Source organism: Thalassophryne amazonica, unplaced genomic scaffold, assembly GCF_902500255.1.
Source record: "Thalassophryne amazonica unplaced genomic scaffold, fThaAma1.1, whole genome shotgun sequence".
Lineage (NCBI taxonomy): Eukaryota > Metazoa > Chordata > Actinopteri > Batrachoidiformes > Batrachoididae > Thalassophryne > Thalassophryne amazonica.
Genome location: NW_022986362.1, coordinates 14,647 through 33,868, shown reverse-complemented (window position 1 = coordinate 33,868; position 19,222 = coordinate 14,647). Strand labels below are relative to the sequence as shown.

Sequence of the window (19,222 nt, the reverse complement as noted above, 5' to 3'; positions counted from 1 at the left end):
TCCACAGCATGTCTTTTTCCTGGTTCTCTCCCTCAGCCCCAACCAGTCCCAGAAGAAGACTGCCCCTCCCTGAGCCTGGTTCTGCTGGAGGTTTCTTCCTGTTAAAAGGGAGTTTTTCCTTCCCACTGTAGCCAAGTGCTTGCTCACAGGGGGTCGTTTTGACCGTTGGGGTTTTACATAATTATTGTATGGCCTTGCCTTACAATATAAAGCGCCTTGGGGCAACTGTTTGTTGTGATTTGGCGCTATATAAAAAATTGATTGATTGATTGTATGCACCACTCTGCATTTAATCATTAGTGATTGATCTCTGCTCCCCTCCACAGCATGTCTTTTTCCTGGTTCTCTCCCTCAGCCCCAACCAGTCCCAGCAGAAGACTGCCCCTCCCTGAGCCTGGTTCTGCTGGAGGTTTCTTCCTGTTAAAAGGGAGTTTTTCCTTCCCACTGTCGCCAAGTGCTTGCTCACAGGGGGTCGTTTTGACCGTTGGGGTTTTTACGTAATTATTGTATGGCCTTGCCTTACAATACAAAGTGCCTTGGGGCAACTGTTTGTTGTGATTTGGTGCTATATAAATAAAATTGATTGATTGATTGATTGATTGAATGGTTTTAGGAAGTGGCTATTTGTATGTAGCCATATTAATAACATTCATTCGTAGTGCAGCCTTGATATGGTTATGGTTCGAGGTTATTGTTATTATTAGGGTTAGGGATTATTGTTATGGTTATGGTTAGGGTTTGGGGTTCTTGTTATAGTTAGGGTTATGGGTTATTGATATGGTTATGGTTCGGGGTTGTTGCTATGATTATGGTTATGGTTCAGGGTTATATGGTTAGGGTTTGGGGTTATTTATATGGTTCAGGGTTGTTGCTATAGTTATGGTTATGGTTAGGGGTTATTGATATGGTTAGGGTTAGGGGTTATTGATATGGTTATGGTTAGGGGTTATTGCTATGGTTATGGTTTGGGGTTATTGCTATAGTTAGGGTTAGGGTTAGGGGTTATTGATATGGTTATGGTTTGGGGTTATTGATATGGTTATGGTTTGGGGTTATTGCTATAGTTATGGTTAGGGTTAGGGGTTATTGATATGGTTATGGTTAGGGGTTATTGATATGGTTATGGTTTGGGGTTATTGATATGGTTATGGTTAGGGTTAGGGGTTATTGTTATGGTTATGATACGGGGTTATTGATATGGTTATGGTTTGGGGTTATTGCTATAGTTATGGTTAGGGTTAGGGGTTATTGATGTGGTTATGATACAGGGTTATTGATATGGTTATGGTTAGGGTTAGGGGTTATTGCTATAGTTATGGTTAGGGTTAGGGGTTATTGATATGGTTATGGTTAGGGGTTATTGATATGGTTATGGTTTGGGGTTATTGATATGGTTATGGTTAGGGTTAGGGGTTATTGTTATGGTTATGATACGGGGTTATTGATATGGTTATGGTTTGGGGTTATTGCTATAGTTATGGTTAGGGTTAGGGGTTATTGATATGGTTATGGTTAGGGGTTATTGATATGGTTATGGTTTGGGGTTATTGATATGGTTATGGTTAGGGTTAGGGGTTATTGTTATGGTTATGATACGGGGTTATTGATATGGTTATGGTTTGGGGTTATTGCTATAGTTATGGTTAGGGTTAGGGGTTATTGATGTGGTTATGATACAGGGTTATTGATATGGTTATGGTTAGGGTTAGGGGTTATTGCTATAGTTATGGTTAGGGTTAGGGGTTATTGATATGGTTATGGTTTGGGGTTATTGATATGGTTATGGTTAGGGTTAGGGGTTATTGATATGATTATGGTTTGGGGTTATTGATATGGTTATGGTTAGGGTTAGGGGTTATTGATATGGTTATGGTTATGGTTTGGGGTTATTGATATGGTTATGGTTAGGGTTAGGGGTTATTGATATGGTTATGGTTTGGGGTTATTGATATGGTTATGGTTAGGGTTAGGGGTTATTGATATGATTATGATACAGGGTTATTGATATGGTTATGGTTAGGGTTAGGGGTTATTGCTATGGTTATGGTTGTGTGAGGACTGTAGCTTTTGCTGCTGAGCCAGTCAGTGGGCAGCAGAGGATTAGCACTCAGTCCATTATTTTGGCACCACAGGCTTCTCTGCGAGATGGAGAGCAACACAGCGGTGTGTCTAAAAACACAAGAAACAGATGTGCTTTGCTTTAAATACACAATAAGTTATATTTCAGGTGATCAGCACAGACCCTCTTTCTCTTAAAAAGCTTTATTTTACTCAGTGTCCCATCTTGAAACACCGTAGCTTGTCCTGCATGCTACAGTATGCACAGTACGCTCTAATGTCTTCTTTGTTTTTCGTGGGAGCGTTACAGCGCCACATACAGGTCTGACATATACAGTGTTTTCAGTGCCTCATAGCTGACATGGAACCTTATTAACCAGTTCAGGAACAATATTTTTCTGATCTAACCAGTTCAGGAATGTCAATTTTGTCGTGGAACCCAAAATTCGAAAAGTGCTAAAATTCTGTTTCTGTTTGGAATGAACCAGCTGGGAAAAAACTATAGCATACTATACTTTTGGCAAATTACTTTTAATTACAAATTACAAATTAATTACTTTTAAAATTTTTATTCAGAATTTTGCATAGAATAAAATACTTTTACTTTTAAAGTAATTTGTGTGTGTGTGTGTGTGTGTGTGTGTGTGTGTGTGTGTGTGTGTGTGTGTGTGTGTGTGTGTGTGTGTGTGTGTGTGTGTGTGTGTGTGTGTGTGCGTGATTCACACAATATCAGCATTTATTTTTCACCTGGGGCCATCCAGATTTATTTTTAGTGTATATTTTGTTTGTGCATGTGAATAGTCTTAAATCAACAAAGTAAAATAAACGGATTCCCACATTACATGACCTTTTTATTTTGATGAAACCATAAAAAATTAACAAATAAATTTCCCCAAAAAAACTGCTTAGTGTATGTTTTCTTATTGTCAAACAAAAATAAAAAAGGTGTTTCATTCATGCCTATTTATTTATTTATTTATTTAATTATTTATTTAGGGGAAGAGCTGGTACTTGTACACTTATTTAATTGACGGTTTTTTTTTGGGGGGGGGGGGGGGGGACTAGTACTTGTACTGTTACATGTGTTCCAAAGGATAAAATGTGTTATATACTGACAATTATTAGATGTTAGACTCTGCTATATATATATATATCTTTAAATCTTTATCGAGTGAGAATTATGATAAAACACAAAGTAAAAGAAAACCATTATTTAAAAAAACTCAAGCTGAAATAAAACTCACTTTCAGCTGTAAAAAATAAAATAAAATAAATAAATAGTAAAATAAATAGTAAAAGTGTAAAATAAATAGTCATGAATATTGCAAATCTCACAAATATATTATTATGTTAGACTGCATCAGAAGTGACACACTGATCTTGTGATTCTGTCCCTGTCATCATAAAATGAAGCATTTCTGTTAATTTAAATGAGTTTTATGCATTATAATCAAAATATGGAAATGCTTTAAAAATGGGATTTGTGCATAAAATCTCCACTTATAGATGAATAATTTAAGATGACATACACACAAAGGTATGATCCCACATAGTCTGATTTTATATTGATGAAAGAAACTGCTTTCACCCAATAATGGGATTAATCATCTGCATAGAAAAGTCACCACATCATGACCCACAATCCATCCTGTGATGTTGTACAACAGGTTTGTGATGAATGTTTAGAACCTAGTGAGATTAAAAACAAGATAAAAACACACGGTTTAACAATAATAACCTGAGTAATTATCACTGTTTGAAATGATTGAAAATGTGGTGAAACTGAAAAGACAAAAGCACCAAATAGTTCATTTGTAAATAGTTTATTCTCAGTCAGCAAACTTATATTTTCAGAATACATGTACTCAATTTTAAATGCTTTACTTTTCCACAGGAAAAACGTGTGTGTGTGTGTGTGTGTGTGTGTGTGTGTGTGTGTGTGTGTGTGTGTGTGTGTGTGTGTGTGTGTGTGTGTGTGTGTGTGTGTGTGTGTGTGTGTGTGTGTGTGTGTGTGTGTGTGTTTTCTTTTACACTTTGATCACTTTTTATAGCGTATGAAGTAAACACACAGTGTTAGATTATGTTGGTGCACAAAAAAAAAAAGTGCCACTTTGGGACACCTGGAATCCCAACAAAACCTTCACAAAAGGTATTTAACACATAAAAACATCATCTAAATAGAATGGTAGAAAGTAAATGAGGACGTTTGGCTCATTTTCAGTTGCCTTAGCAACCATTAAAGTAAAGAGACATCATCTCAACAATCAATCCTTGCTGGAAACACAAGGATCTGAGTGCATCAACAGAGCACAGATTAAACAGCACCAAACATTTCCAAAGGGAAGACAACAACAAAAAATCATTTGAAACACCAAAATGTAAGCGGAAAACAAATTTCCTACGACATTCACGATGGGCGACAGCCATCCGGTGTGAGGAAGATGGTGTGGATCATCTACCACGGCCTCCATACTGCTTTGGTTGGGCTGGAAAGGTGCTTCGCTGGAACCTGGACTTGAATCTGGGAGGAGACGGCACATGTGGAGGAGGTGTCGTGGTCGGCTCTGTGAGCAGAGTGGACGTAACGGAGGTGCGGCAGCATCGCCTCCTTCAAGGTGTTGGCGGTCAGAAAGTGCAGGGTCTCCTTCCAGCAGCGGGAGTAGCCCTCACCGTGGTCTGAGCCCTGAGGCTGCAGCTGCTGCTTCAGGAACACCACCGTCATCTCCAGGACGTCGGCCTTCTCCAGCTTGGCGTTGGGATCCTGCTTGTGGAACTCCTTCTCCAGCAGGACTTTGAGCTGCTCGATGCAGCTGTTGATGCGATCTCGCCTCATCTTCTCCACGACCGGCTTCCTCAGCTGGAGAACAAAGTAAGAAAGAGAAAAGTCAAGTCATGACTCAGAGCAGAGGAGCAGAGAAGAGGGAGCAGAGAGGATGAGCAGCATTACTCACTTTGTGCCTGTCTTTGCTGGACAGCATTGCGATGGGAGAGTCTCTGGTGGTGCTTGGAGCCATTCTGGTGCAGTGCAGCTTCTGGCTGAGAGCTGAGCGATGACGATCCCTCTTCTCCATTTATAGCTGGACATTAGCATTACAAAGGCATGAGTGCCGGCCAGGATTAGCTTTCCCACACTCTGAGGCCGGTGGGCGAGGCCGACACAACAATAGCACAGAGGCATCAATTATCTCATGGTTAGCTGGCCTCAGCCGAGGGAATGCTACTCCAAATATCTAAAGGTACAGACCTGACACAAGCAGGTCGTTAGGCTTTTATTACCTGGGAAGCTTCCCGCTGTCTGATGGGATCAGACGGCTGCACATGTGGCTCAGACGGCAGGCTTGATAAGGGCCACTAAAGACATAAAGATAAGACCCACACTGAAGTCACAACCACCTGAGGACACGTCACGTCTGGTGCAGAGGAAACAAAAGCCCTGTTTTTATATTGAATTTAAAGTGCTTATATCTGCATCAGCACTATGAACTGTAAAAAAGTGTGCACCTTATGTAAAGTGATTCATTCATTCACATTTCTGTTGTATCTGTTGTTTACATGCTGTATTTTTGGGTCCATGTGTACATGGTCCTATTTTACATTTTTAGATTACTGGTCATAGACTCTTATTTTGCTTTATATAATGTCTGAATAAATCCTTGTCATTTGATTGGTGGTTTGTATGTCATGTGACATGGATTATTCATACCCTTTGCCATTGTGTTCCCTTTACCATGCAGTTTTGGTGATATTTACTGTGCAATTTTGGTGCTGTACGTTTTGTGTTATTACAAGGCGTGACTATTGGGTGCGCTCACACCAGCGGCGAGCCGGCGATGGCGCTTAGCTTATTAACAAACATGGCAGGGTTTGTTTTAGTGACAGACAATTTCAACAAGCTTGTTTTTACTGTTATCAGTACGCAGTAAACGGGCTCAAGGCATTTATAATATTCACTGGGACGTCTGTAGCTGAAGTAGAAGTGCTGTCGGATGAAGAGCTCGACAAATTTTTGTTGCAATTTTTTGTTGGACTGAGGAAAGCAGACGGCAATGTGTACACAAAGAAGTCAGTGCATGGTATTAGCTACAGACTACTTCGTCAGGATTTAAGTAGCTGGCTGTTTTTGCAAGTTGATTGAGAACAATTTTGGATTGGATTGCTGTTTAGAGTTGGTGTTGGATTATTTGGAAAATCTTGACCTCAAAGGACAGCAGAGCACACCAAAATGTAATGTTGGCAGAACAGTGGATAGTGGTTAGCACAGTTGCCTCACAGCAAGAAGATCATGGGTTTGATTTCCACCTGTGGCCTTTCTGTGTAGAGTTTGCATGGGTTTCTTCCAGGTGCTCCGGTTTCCTCCCACATTTAAAGACATGCAGGTTAGGTGAATTGGAAACTTTATAATTGTCCAGGTCTCCTTTGCAAAAGAGGCCTTGATCTCAGTGGTACTAACCTGCTTCAATAAAGGTTAAATTACACAAGTCCCATTTCTCTTGTTTATGAATTAATAAAATATGAAATGGCAAGGAAATATTTTTGGCGTCGTATAAAACAAATAATGAATGTTTTTTCATTTGTGTCATGGAAAGAATATTTCATCTCATGAAATATTCTTACCATTGCACTCATAAACATTCATTATTTGTATAATAGCTAACATGCTTTGCATGTCTTATACCTACATACATTGCACGTCTGGTTTTCGTGAAGCAAAATGTCACATTATTTTAATATGTACATCTTATTTATTATGCTCAGTTTGCACTATTGTAGTATATTTTTAGTTTAAAATTTGTACTTAGATAAGTGATGCACAATGCCATGTAGGAGTGATATGGGAAACATTTCACTGCAGGTTGTACATGTATAACATGTTAACGTTGTTAACCATGTCTCTACACTGTAATCCTGCATTTAAAGACTATAAGCAAGTCACAGATATTTATTGTTGGTTATAATTCCAAAAAAATTCCTAATAGGCATTTTGTACAATAAATGTATCTTATTGTACAACTGAATGTTCTGTAAGCAAAATACAAGAAAAAGTACTTTACTTAAATTATCTAATTAGATCGAGATAGTAAGTCCCTTCAGCTGCTCCCTTGTTTGCACTTGGGTCACCACAGAAAATCCAAGATGGATCTGCATGTTGAATTATCACAGGTTTTACGCCAGATGCCCTTCCTGACGCAACTCCACATTACATGGAGAAATGTGGCAGGGGTGGGATTTGAACTGGGAACCTTCTGCACTGAAACCAAGTGCATTAACCACTTGGCCACCACCCCTGCTAATTAGATCTGGATCTAATAGTAAAATTACACATTTTAAAAGAATCAAATATATTTACACTTGGCAATTTCAAAATTTATTTGCAAATATTTAAGTTTACTCCCTTAAAAGATATTGCTGCTCTGCATGTTCAGGCATGCGCCGAACACTGCTTGGGAACAGTCATGTAATAAAAATATGGCTGAAAATGCATCACAGTTAAAATCATGTCTTCATTAGCCACAATATTTATATATTATAATTGATTACAAAAAAAACTATTTTTAAATAAATTTACGTAATTGCTACATTTGATTATTACATTATTACATTTCTTTCTTTCTTTCTTTTCTTTATTTATTTCATTCATAAAATAAAAACAAAACACAAGAGTAATAATTACAATTATCAAGTTACCATGAATGAAAAGGAGCAGAAAGAAGTAATAACTTATGACATCTGCCCCCATCATACACAAGAAAATATAACAGTTCCATCAAACCTTAACAGCCATATATATGGCTTTTTTAAGACGCAATACTCATAACGCATAACACAGAGCAGTTTAAAAGGCACTACTCTGAAATTTCATATTTTTTCAACACAGACAATTTCAAGTTATTTTTATACACATATATTGACTTAGAATTTTTTATTTCATTGTCAAGACTGTTCCATAAACCAACACCTCTGACTGAAATACACTTTTCTTTAGTTGTAGTTCTATACCTAGGTTTTACAAAAACTTCAGTTCCTTTCAATTCATATTTACTTTCTCTTTAGGTGAATCTATTTTGTAGATTAATAGGTTTTTTTTTTTAAATGAGCTTTGTACATAGTTTTTAAAAAACATTAATTTCCAAATAAATAAATGTATTAATTTAATTATACTAAATGTATTACTATTGACTAATAATTATTAATAACAACTAATGCAAAAATGTAAATGACAAATTTAAAGAATCAGAATCAAATTTATTGCCAAGTAAGCCAAGAAACAACAGTTTAAAATAACATTTGAAATTTAGTATATTACAAGTGCTAAATCTGCTTGATCATAATCGCTAAGCTTTCAGCTGTCACATACTGTATTTTAGATGACCAGTAAAATAGTAACAGTTATTTCCAAAAATTCATGTTTCTGCATAGCATGACTATCTGTGCCTGCACTTTACACTCAAAACACATCTCGAAATATGAATTCAGTCACATTTTTCTCTCTACACATAAGAAAGAAAGAAAGAAAGAAAGAAGGAAAAATGACAACCATTGAAACGAGAGAGAGAGAGAGAGAGAGAGAGAGAGAGAGAGAGAGAGAGAGAGAGAGAGAGAGAGAGAGAGAGAGAGAGAGAGAGTTGGAGAGAAGATGATTTCCAAATGCAACTGTCAATTAAGCACAATTATCCAGTGGCCCCTGGGAAGGCACACTTCTATTGTGTGACACCTCCGGGCTCCTCCTCTTTGGCTCACCCCCTTCAGGAGAATGTGTAATAAATGGGAATGAGAGTGTGGGAAAGGAGGTTGGGATCCGACTCACACACATCCTCCAGTCAATAGAGTGCACCCCTGCTGCCCCCCCCCCCCGCCCACACACACACACACAGAGTCTTAAAACCTGCAGATCAGACGCACCGCTGAGCCAGAGGACACGTGTGGGCTCCAACTCTCCTCATGCGTGGGCATTTCACTGTGTGCATACTCAGCTCCTCCATCAGCTGAACATAGCCTCCAACACCTGCCGCCAGAGCCCCGTGACACACAACAAACCCATTACTCCACCGTTTACACTTTAATCACCTTTAAGTTATGAGCCAGCTAGTTAAACGCACAGGAAAAATAAATCGACTCGTGGCAAACATGGTTCACTTGGGTTTGCCACAAGTTTTCAACCAGATGCAACTCCTATTCTCCATAGCGTAAACACTTACCTAGCTCAGGTTTCTGTTTTCAGCAATTAAATCTTACTATTAATTATTGCCGACTCTGTCTGTAGCTGCCTCCCAGTTTGGCGTCATCACCAGTGGATATATAGGGTACAAACTTTCCCTCAATACCCACTGTGTCCCACAGAGTAGCCAGAGGGTATTTCGATTTCAGTGCTTGCCTTTCTTCCTCCCATTAGTGCAGCAGATAACAGAATATTTGCAGAGGAATCCTTCAAATCCGGTTCCAAAAACCAAAGTTTGACTGTGTATACCTTTTGGTACATATTTTAGAAAAATAACATTAGCCATTTGAATTTTCAACAGGGGGCCAAGTAGGGGTCAACTGAAGAACTGCATAGGGGTCAAAAATGTTCCAATTATATTGAAAGCTATACCACATTATGTGTCTGATCATAAAGATTCCAAAAAGGTACAGTTTGGACTATCTGTGACTGAATGTTCTGGAGTTACGGGGTAAAAACAGCAAGCGTGGTGACAAAGGTCACTTTCAGTTTGTACAGGGGTCAAAAGTTAAAGTTGCTCCAATTATGGTAAAACATGATGCAAATTGATGGTTGAGTTAGTAGGATTTTAAAAAGGAAAAGTTTGCACCATGTGTCATGCTTAGTTATCATGTTACGGAGTAACATATGTCACATGTTATAGAATCCAATGGATGTTGACATTGTTTGACCTTTACAGTCAGAACTATTCCATTTGTTAATCCTGTTAGTTCAACCAATAATTTGCACCACGTTTTACCAAAACTGGAGCAACTTTAAGTTTTGACCCCTGTACAAACTCAAACTGACCTTTGTCACCATTCTTGTTGTTTTTACCCCATAACTCCAGAACATTCAGTCATAGATAGTCCAAACTATACCTTTTTGGAATCATTGTCATCAGATACATAATGTGGTATCACTTTCAATATGATTGGAAGATTTTTTTAATTTTGACCCTGTGCAATTCTTCAATTGACCCCTACTTGGCCCCCTATTGAAAATTCAAATGGCTAAAGTTATTTTTCTACAATATGTACCAAAAGGTATACACAGTCAAATTTTGGTGCTTGTAACCGGATTTGAACGATTCTTAAAGTTATCTGCTGTACTGCATGGGGTATCATTCCCCTATGCTTCGGGTTGGAGTTGGATAGGACTGATGTTTACGACAGAGCACACTGGAAATCAGGATGTAACGGCTGATATATCACAGCGTAGGCCTTTACTGCTGTGGACAGAACCTGCACCTGGATAGCACCCGGGTATGGAGTACAGATTGAAATCTTCTCAAGTTTCTGTTTACAGCAATTAAATCTTATTTAGTAAAGAATAATTAGGCTGTGTGCTATCGGGATCTACCAGGAGCTACCAGGCTGCTTACAATAGAAGACTTATAGACACGATCTCCATGCTATAAGCCACTGTCAGTCTCCATGATGTGGCTGTGCAATCACTTACACTGAAGTGATTTATCTGAGGTTTCACTGAGGTTTCACTGATACGACAGAAGCATGTGCACGCACCCTGTTTATTGTCCAATTAGAGTGGACGGTTGGCCGCTAGTGCTAGCCTAGCAATAGCTTTCTTCTTCTTCTGGGGTTCTTCTATGCTATGCTTTCTATGACTCTATGCGGTACTGCTCCCGGTGATGAACAAAAGGTGACCAGAGGCAGTGCCAATGTGCTGCATTACAGTAGTAAAAAAAAAAAAAACAACGAAGAAAGTCCCTGATTTTTCATGAAATATTTTTTTGTACCTGTGCAGTTAATGCCACTTTTGTCTTATTCTAATTTATCCTGGAAACTGAATGTAGATTAGATTAGAAAGAACTTTACTGATCCCTTGGGAAGACTCCCTCAGGGAAATGGAGGCTCCAGCAGCATCGTATAGCAGCACACAGGGTAAGAAGCACACAGAGCATCGAAAGTAAAAACAGTTTGCAATACTCAAATTTAAATACCAGATATACTGATCAATACCGATTTACTGGCTACTACTGTTCCTCTCCTTCCCATATTATATTATTATTATATTGGAATGCATCTCACTGAAATCAAAAGTATCGTTCTTTAAAGGTATCGTACTCCATGCATCTCCATATGTATCATATCTTTTTATAAGGGGAAGATCTACACGCCTAAAAGGAAAGTGTGAATATTTCACATTCAGTCATGAGCAGCATTCAGTAATAGAACGAAAAATGCTCCATTAGATGATTACCCTGAAAAAATGCAGTCATTTCCAAATGAGGAAATTACTGAGCAATATGGATGTCCTTAATGGATATTAATAGCTGTGAAAGTGCATGCATCAGGAGGCAGATGGTGAAGGCACCACTTGGAGGGAAATCTCCACCTTTTCTTCTCCTTTCTTCAGGACGCATTTCTTTGAATTGAGTCATGACACACTATGCAGAAGAAAACACATCATTTGGCCTCGAAACACATTCCATTGTGGACAAAAAAAAAAGAAAAGTCTCATAGTGGGTTGCCCACATCACACATTCCCACGTGCACATGCGAAACAACAAGTCTCCATGGCTGTGGGCCCAGATGCACCAGTGTCTGTGTGCAGCCAAAGGACCTTTCTCTGCTGAGGAATGTGTGAGAGCTGCGACCTGCTCCTCTTTCCCACACTTGAGCTTCCATTCAGGACAGCGCCCCACCCTGCGGCGGCCGCCACTGATCCTCCAACCCCTCATTATGCCTCGTCCTCAATAGGCCATCTGGACAGCTACCAGAGGACGCGGGCTTCACACGGGCATTTGCATCACACCTTAGGAGGGTGCAGGTAGTCGAAAATATGCCCAAGGATTCGTGATGGACACACTTTAAAGTACATGCATGTACCTCACCAACACCCCACCCCCACCACCACCACCCACACACACAAATGTATATGACTGTGGCCTACTTTGCACTGCAAATATTAATATGAGCTTGAATTAAAAATAAATAATTTGTGGATTTCTTACTTTTTATCATCCTGTGATTAACATTCACTTCAGTTATTTGTTGTTGTTGTTCATTCGGCTGCTCCAGTATTGTTCGGGGTCGCCACGGCGGATACATCCAGATCTGCATCAGTATTTGGCACAGGTTTTACACCGGATGCCCTTCCTGATGCAACTCCAGTTTCAGAAACGCAAACAGCTGCTGGTTTTCCAAAGAGGTCTCCCATCCAAGTACTAACCAGATCCTGCACTGCTTAGCTTCTGAGATCTGACGGGATCCGGCTGACACAGAGCAGACCAGCTGCACTTCAGTTATTTGTAATTTGGGGTAATTGTAAATGGTACTTTTTTCATTCGCGAGACAACCGTAGGGTATCCGTGCAGTCATGCTGCCTGTGTACACTTGATCCTATCAGAAATCAGCGGTTAAGTGGACCAGATCCTGATTTGGGTATGACTGGGTGACCACTTAGGAAACCAGGAGCTGCACATGTTTCTCCATGAGGAACCTAAGTTGCATCAGGAAGGGCATTTCCAGATCAAATTAGTACCAGATTTCCATATGGGTACCTAATGTGGTAAACCTGAGTAAAGGTGCCCTGACACTTACACCACTTTGATCCGCGCACTTGCACGCACTCTGTCGTGCAGGAGAGTAAACGTGTCTCACACTCATTGTAAACCGTTGTAAACTGTGCGCGGCTTTGTGCAATTGTGTAAAGAAAATGCTGAAATGTTCAAAATCTCCATCACGCATTAATTATGTGAACGTCACATGAACATTGCACAAAGAATTAAAAAACACTGCGTGTGAGTGCGAGTGATTGCGCCAGCGCACCGCATCACAGCGCAGCTCATCTGAACGATTATAACGGGATGTTAAATCTATCATAAGCATACTTTTACAGCTCATCTCAACAAGGAATGAACATGCAACTGTTTTACCCAAGCCATTATTACAATATACATATGAAATGCATGCAAGTGTGTGGATCAAAGTCGTGCAAGTGTCAGGGCACTTTAACTCTGAGGCAGCTGAAGAGATTTTAGGACACTTCATGCTTCCATCTGCTGGCAGGCGCTATGGAGATGCTGATTTCCTTTTCCAGCAGGTCTTGGCACCTGCCCACACTGCCAAAACTACTAGCAACTGGTTTGATGACCAGGGCATTACTGTACTTGATTGGCCCTATAACAGAGCCAATCAAGTACAGTAATGTCCTGTTGTCCCTATTGTATAGGGGCCTTATTGTCTGTATGGCCCCTGTAGACAATACCTCAGATTCGCTGCGGGGTACTGTCAAGAAGATGAGAGACACCAGACCCCAAAACACAGATGGCCTCTATGAAAGCAACCTGGACTTCTTCAACACCTCAGCAGTAGCACATCGCCTGCCACGCTGCACTGATGCAGTAATTCATGAAAAAGGCGCTCCAACCGAGTACTGATTGCACAAATCTTTTTTGGATTCATTTCACACCTTAAAAAAGGAACTGCTATCTGAAAAAAATGATGTAACAATTTGCATAGATTTTTAAAGTTATTTCAACTTTCAACAGAGTTAATACCACAAGACGTCTCTAGTTATGTTGAAATAACTTTAGTTAAGTTGAAATAAAAAAAAATCTATGAAAATTGTTACATCACTTTTTCTCATTAAGACAGTGGTTAATTTTTTTTAGAGTATGTGAAAGATTTTAATATTTTGAGGTACATATCTTCTGTACTATTTTGCTGTAGGCCATAATTATCAAACTTAAAATGAAAACTGCTTGCAACATTTTCATTTACGTATATGAGCGTAGAATAATAGAATTTTCACTTTCTGAGACAAAAAATATTGAACTTTTTCCACAATATTTTTTTTTTTTTTTTTTTAGATGGACCTGTAAATTACCTTTGTCAAGGGCACTGACACAACCTCATACCACGACAGGCCCTGGTGCTCTTGCCCTTTACGCACTGAAATTCCTCCAGAATCCTTGAATCGTTTAATGATATTGTGCACTGTAAAATGTAGAATATGTAAATTCCCTTCAAATGTTTCTTTGAGGAACATTGTTTTTAAATATTTCAAGAATTTTCTCCTGCATTTGCTGACAAATTGGAGTACATGTCACCATTTTTGCTCTTCAAAAACTCTTTTGTGGATTCTGCTTTTGTACCAAATCACGATGAAAATCACCTCTTTGAAATAACAACATCATTTATTTATTTATACCTCATTACTATCCCTAAAGTGTCCCATCCCAATGTTTTTGGGGAATGTGTTGCAGGTCTGAAATGCGGGAATGGATGTATATTCAGTCTTAAGTTTTTCTGATTTGGGTTGTATTCCACATTTTATTAGTTATTGCTAATTTGAGCAAATGTAATTTCAGTGATCATTCTGATTTAAACTATTTTTAAACTATATTTGAAAACATGAACAATGTCAGGACAGAAGCTTTTGGGAGTTTCCCGCCACCAGTCTTTTTTTTTTTTTTTTTTTTGAGAAGCCCACATTAAGTCCCATCACATGCTCCTGGAATACTTTGGACCCACGCTAAGGTCCAGGAGGAGCTCCGGGTCATCTCCACAGAGGTCAGGCTGTTCCCAGCTTTTGTGCTGAAGTCACAAGGATGCACCTGCCCCCCCAGCTTTGTGGACCAGGATTTGCCTTCCTACGCCCACAGTCAAAGCGTGGTTCATGATGACAGCGAGAGCAATGCTTTGTGTTTTGTGCCTGACCTCAGAGATGGATCGTGTTCACTTTAATTCCTAATGAAAACAGTTGAAATAGCAAAGAAAAAAAAATAGCAGCAAAGATGATTTTGACTTTAAAACTGTTTTGTCATAGTCAAATCAAACAAAATTATTAGCGACAAAAGTACACTGTGGCAGAAAATACAAATTTATACCAAATGAGCAATAACTATATAATCATCACAATACAGATAAAGTCAATGAGGAGAGAGAGAGAGAAAATAAATAAATAAATAAATAAATAAAAAAAACATTGCTGCATTGTTGTTGCTGATAATCACTCAATTTCTCAACCAGATTTTCTTATGAATTGCATTAGGAAATATAATTAATAAAAGGACATGATGCATGATTAAAACAGAAATATGGCCACAGTTAAGTATTTCTTGATAAATATTACATTTTTGGCAGCTTTTCAATGAAAAAAAAACTTTTAGGCACATTAAATGGGACTTAAACATTTGTGCAGCACTGCATTTGCAGCCTAAATGATAAACACGTCTACATTTTGTCCACACAGTTCCAGCTTTTTAAAAAGTTGCTGATGATCATATATCACAAAATGATTGCATAAAAATGATTACATATAACCAGATTTTCAATTAAATCAAATTAGAGAGGATATTATCCCCCCCAAAGTACAGGAAAAGAACTTGTCCCATATTTCAATTATTCATAATTGACAAATATTACATTTTAGCAGCTTTTCAAACTTTTAATAGATCAAGCAACCATATGGAGGTGATGGTACAGTGGTTAAGTGTTGGGGTTGAGACCAGAGAACCTAAACTCTGATAAACTGGACTTAGTTGAACTAAAACACTCTAATAACATGAAAATATCTTAACCAAGATGTTAAATTACTTTTGCATGCTGGCAGGCGCTGCCTGTACATTATGCTTCTTCTATTATAATACACTACTATGAGATCCAGCCTTTCAATAACTTCCTGGGCTCAGCCATTAAAAGTGTATCTGTATGCACTGTGTTTTGAACTTGTTGAGAGACTTTTCTCAGCAGTGACATTCATAACTCTGGGGAAGATGTCTTTGAAGACCTTATAGAGTCATGAGATCAATGCCCAGAGACAGAGGTGTTTGGCAATTCCAATACCTTTGCAGGAGTCCATGTGCTTTCAGTCTCACTGTATGGTTGCAAGATTTGGATGTCAACCAGTGATGTAAGTGGATGACAACACGTCATTGGTACGAGATCTCTCTGGAGAACTCTTGGGTACCTTTGTAATGACTTTGTACTGCTTGCATGGTGAGGAAAGATTAACTACAACATTACAGCTACATATGTGATGCATTTTCCTGCTCATGATCCAGGGGGCAGGTACACCCCTACAACTGGAAAAGGTCAATGGATCACACACTCTTCATCTGGCTGCAGCACATAGATAGCTACTTTTGAGAGGTTGGAATGGACCTATGGTTTGCTTAAGCTTCCAGACTTGACCTGCTTGTAATCCAGGGACAACAATAGTAAATTTCTTGTATGGGACTTACTTGTGTAAACTGGATGTGCACTCAGAAGGGGCTCAACTGTTCTTTCCTCCACTAACCATCAGAGGAGCATAGAGAGTATTATAAGTTTTATGCCCATTAGGCCTTTGTGACCTCATTAAGGGGCATGGTGGTACAGTGGTGCACTCTAAAAAATGCACTGCTGTCTCAACGGGATGAAGTGATGTAACAATTTGCATAGATTTTTTTTAACTTAACTAATGATATTTCAACTTAACTAGAGAAGTGTTGTGGCATTGCCTCAGTTAAAAGTTGAAATAACTTTTAAAAAACATGCAAATTGTTATTTTCTCATTGAGACAGCAGTTCCTTTTTTAGAGTGTGCTCTTGTCTCTCCAAAACAAGTTCAAACCAATGGTCCCATCTCCATACGGACATCTGGCATAAAACTTTAAAGACCTTTACGAAGAAGAAGGAAGGAAGGAAGGAAGGAAGAAGAAGGGCCTTTATTGACATAGTACATACATACAACAAAATTTGTCCTCTGCATTTAATCCATCCTAATTAGATTTAGACACAATGCAGCCACTAGGAGGAGTGGACAGCCACAGATGGAATTTCACAGTTGAGGTCTCCAGATGTAGAGACCCTGCTTTGGTCAGGAGCAGAGAAAGGAGCAGACCCTAAATAAGCATGATTTTGACTGTGGGCAGAAACCGGGGTTTCCCAATTCAAGTGGTTTCCCAATGTTTTAAAAAATACTCTTTTTGAGCTCACAAACCATCTTTCTACAAAACATCATCCAAATCCCTCCATCACTTGTTGATTTACAGCATCTGCAAAGAAACACAAAGACAGGGTGGTCGTATAATGTCCACCATCCTCTGTTGGTAGGAGGTGGAAACTATGCCTGTTCAGGTAGGTGTTGAAAACATCAAACCCACAGCACAATGCCAGTTCTCCCCGTAAGGAACACTGACAGAGGTTTCCCGCATTTTACGGGCTCCAGCTGGTCCTCCTGCCATCAAAGGATGTAATCCCTTTGGGCGTGTCGCCCCAACTTTCCCACACCACACTTCGAGTGGCGCAACAATGGACGTGTGTCCCATTCAACGGAAAATTAGTCACGCAGAGTCCACAGAGAGGCAACAAATCACCAGAGACACCACACGGAAATAACACACTCTTACTGGCGTTAATGATCAACAACTGTTCTTTCCGTACATTGATGTCTTGTGTTCATGTGTAGCTGATGTATTGGAGTGATGCTCCAACCAAAACCTGGCCATAAATTCTTGACTAATCCTGACAATAAACCAACAACTATAAGAATAATCATTATTTTATGTATCATTAACAACATTTTGTTGGGGGTTAAAAGGCAAAATGTGCCCCAAGGCTGAATATTGCAGGGGTTCAATTTCTTGTTCAAGGACACTTTGACACTCTACAGTATTGCAGATCAAATCAGACAGTTCAGGAAGACTTAAAAGCCTTGATGTCCTCCAAGTACTTAGGGGCATTTTAATTAATATCATCAACTTTTCCCGCCAGTGTGGCTCAACCCGAGCACGAAAACCTGATTTAAGAACGTCAGTCGGCTCTTTTCTCACTTCACACTCCACCTGTTCCCTTGAGGTCTGGTCATTGTCCACATGACAATAGACAGTCAATTTAGCACAAAGGATTCTGGGTCATTATGGGAGTCACTCTCCATTGGTTTACAACTGTGGGAACCCGTCATCACACGCACACCCACACACTTCATAGGCCTGTTCCACACACTTTTGTCTCTGAGAATCAGCTCACTTCAGCTTGCCACAACCTCAGTGGTGCCCTCTTCAGGCTGGAATGAAAACCAAGACACTAAAGAGTATGTCCTTGAGTTTAATTCCATAATTAACAATTCTTAGATGGAAGAAGAACTATTTTTATATTTTGAAACAAATGTATGACATCATATGGGCAGCTCAGTGGGGTAGAGTTGAGCTGACAATATGTGGACCTGGGTTTGATTCCCAGTCACACTTTCTGTCTGTGTCAATTGTCAAAAATATTGATACACAGAAACTGGCTGATTTACTACACCATATGTACCTGGTCATGCTGGCTGTTCTCAGGATCTAGGTTAGCTGTGTGTTGTGTGGGTAAAGAAGAAGTCAGCTGGTCACAGGGCCTTTTTTATCAGGCACTTTTTAGGTGTAGTGCAGCAGATAGGTAAAATGATTGTGCATTTTCTGACTAAAGCATGAAATTTGGCACACATGTTCTAAATCAACTAATACTTATTTTCAGATGTGGAGGTATCCTGGAGCTGCCCTCTCATGACCTACAGGGGTCAATGAAGAATTACACCGGGGTCAAAATTTAAAAATGTTCCAATCATATTAAAAGTTATATCATAATATGCATATGTCGCGGACATGAATGAGCGAAGCTCATCAGCATCTCACCATGTCATCTAGGTCCTTCAGAATTTATTTTGAGTAAATACTTCAAAGGAGCATTAGCATGGCAAAAACCTTTCAGCTGCTGGGGGTGGGGGGGGTGCTGTGCATTTTTCTTTATTTGCCTGTCACATGCCTGGAAAAGCTCCTCGCCATCTAACCATGTCCTTTAGGTCCTTCAGACTTTTTTCAGTAAAATGGTTCTTGGGAGCTGTAGCATGACTGAAACTTTCAGCTTTTGGGGGGGAGCTCTGCCCCCTATACTCCCCACCTTTTTAAGCATTTTTTTTTTTTTTTGCTTTTCAGCTGACCCCCCAATTACAGCCCTCTTAACCCCCTGCCACTTTAAGC

The 19,222-nt window shown here is 39.4% G+C and overlaps 1 protein-coding gene and 1 long non-coding RNA gene across 2 annotated transcripts; one reads left to right on the top strand and one right to left on the bottom strand.

Annotated features, from left to right (window-relative positions):
- Positions 1 to 4,125: 4,125 nt before the first annotated feature.
- LOC117506124 (transcription factor HES-5-like) lies at positions 4,126 to 5,218 on the bottom strand. Its single transcript, XM_034165630.1, has 2 exons — positions 5,010 to 5,218; positions 4,126 to 4,915 (listed from the first exon to the last, which is right to left on the bottom strand). The coding sequence occupies exons 1-2, from the start codon at positions 5,127 to 5,129 to the stop codon at positions 4,514 to 4,516; spliced, it is 522 nt and encodes a 173-aa protein (XP_034021521.1). The 5' UTR covers positions 5,130 to 5,218; the 3' UTR covers positions 4,126 to 4,513.
- LOC117506126 lies at positions 4,760 to 16,927 on the top strand. The gene is made up of 3 exons (XR_004559386.1): positions 4,760 to 4,942; positions 16,706 to 16,709; positions 16,916 to 16,927. It is a non-coding gene; the product is annotated as an uncharacterized LOC117506126 (long non-coding RNA).
- Positions 16,928 to 19,222: the final 2,295 nt, after the last annotated feature.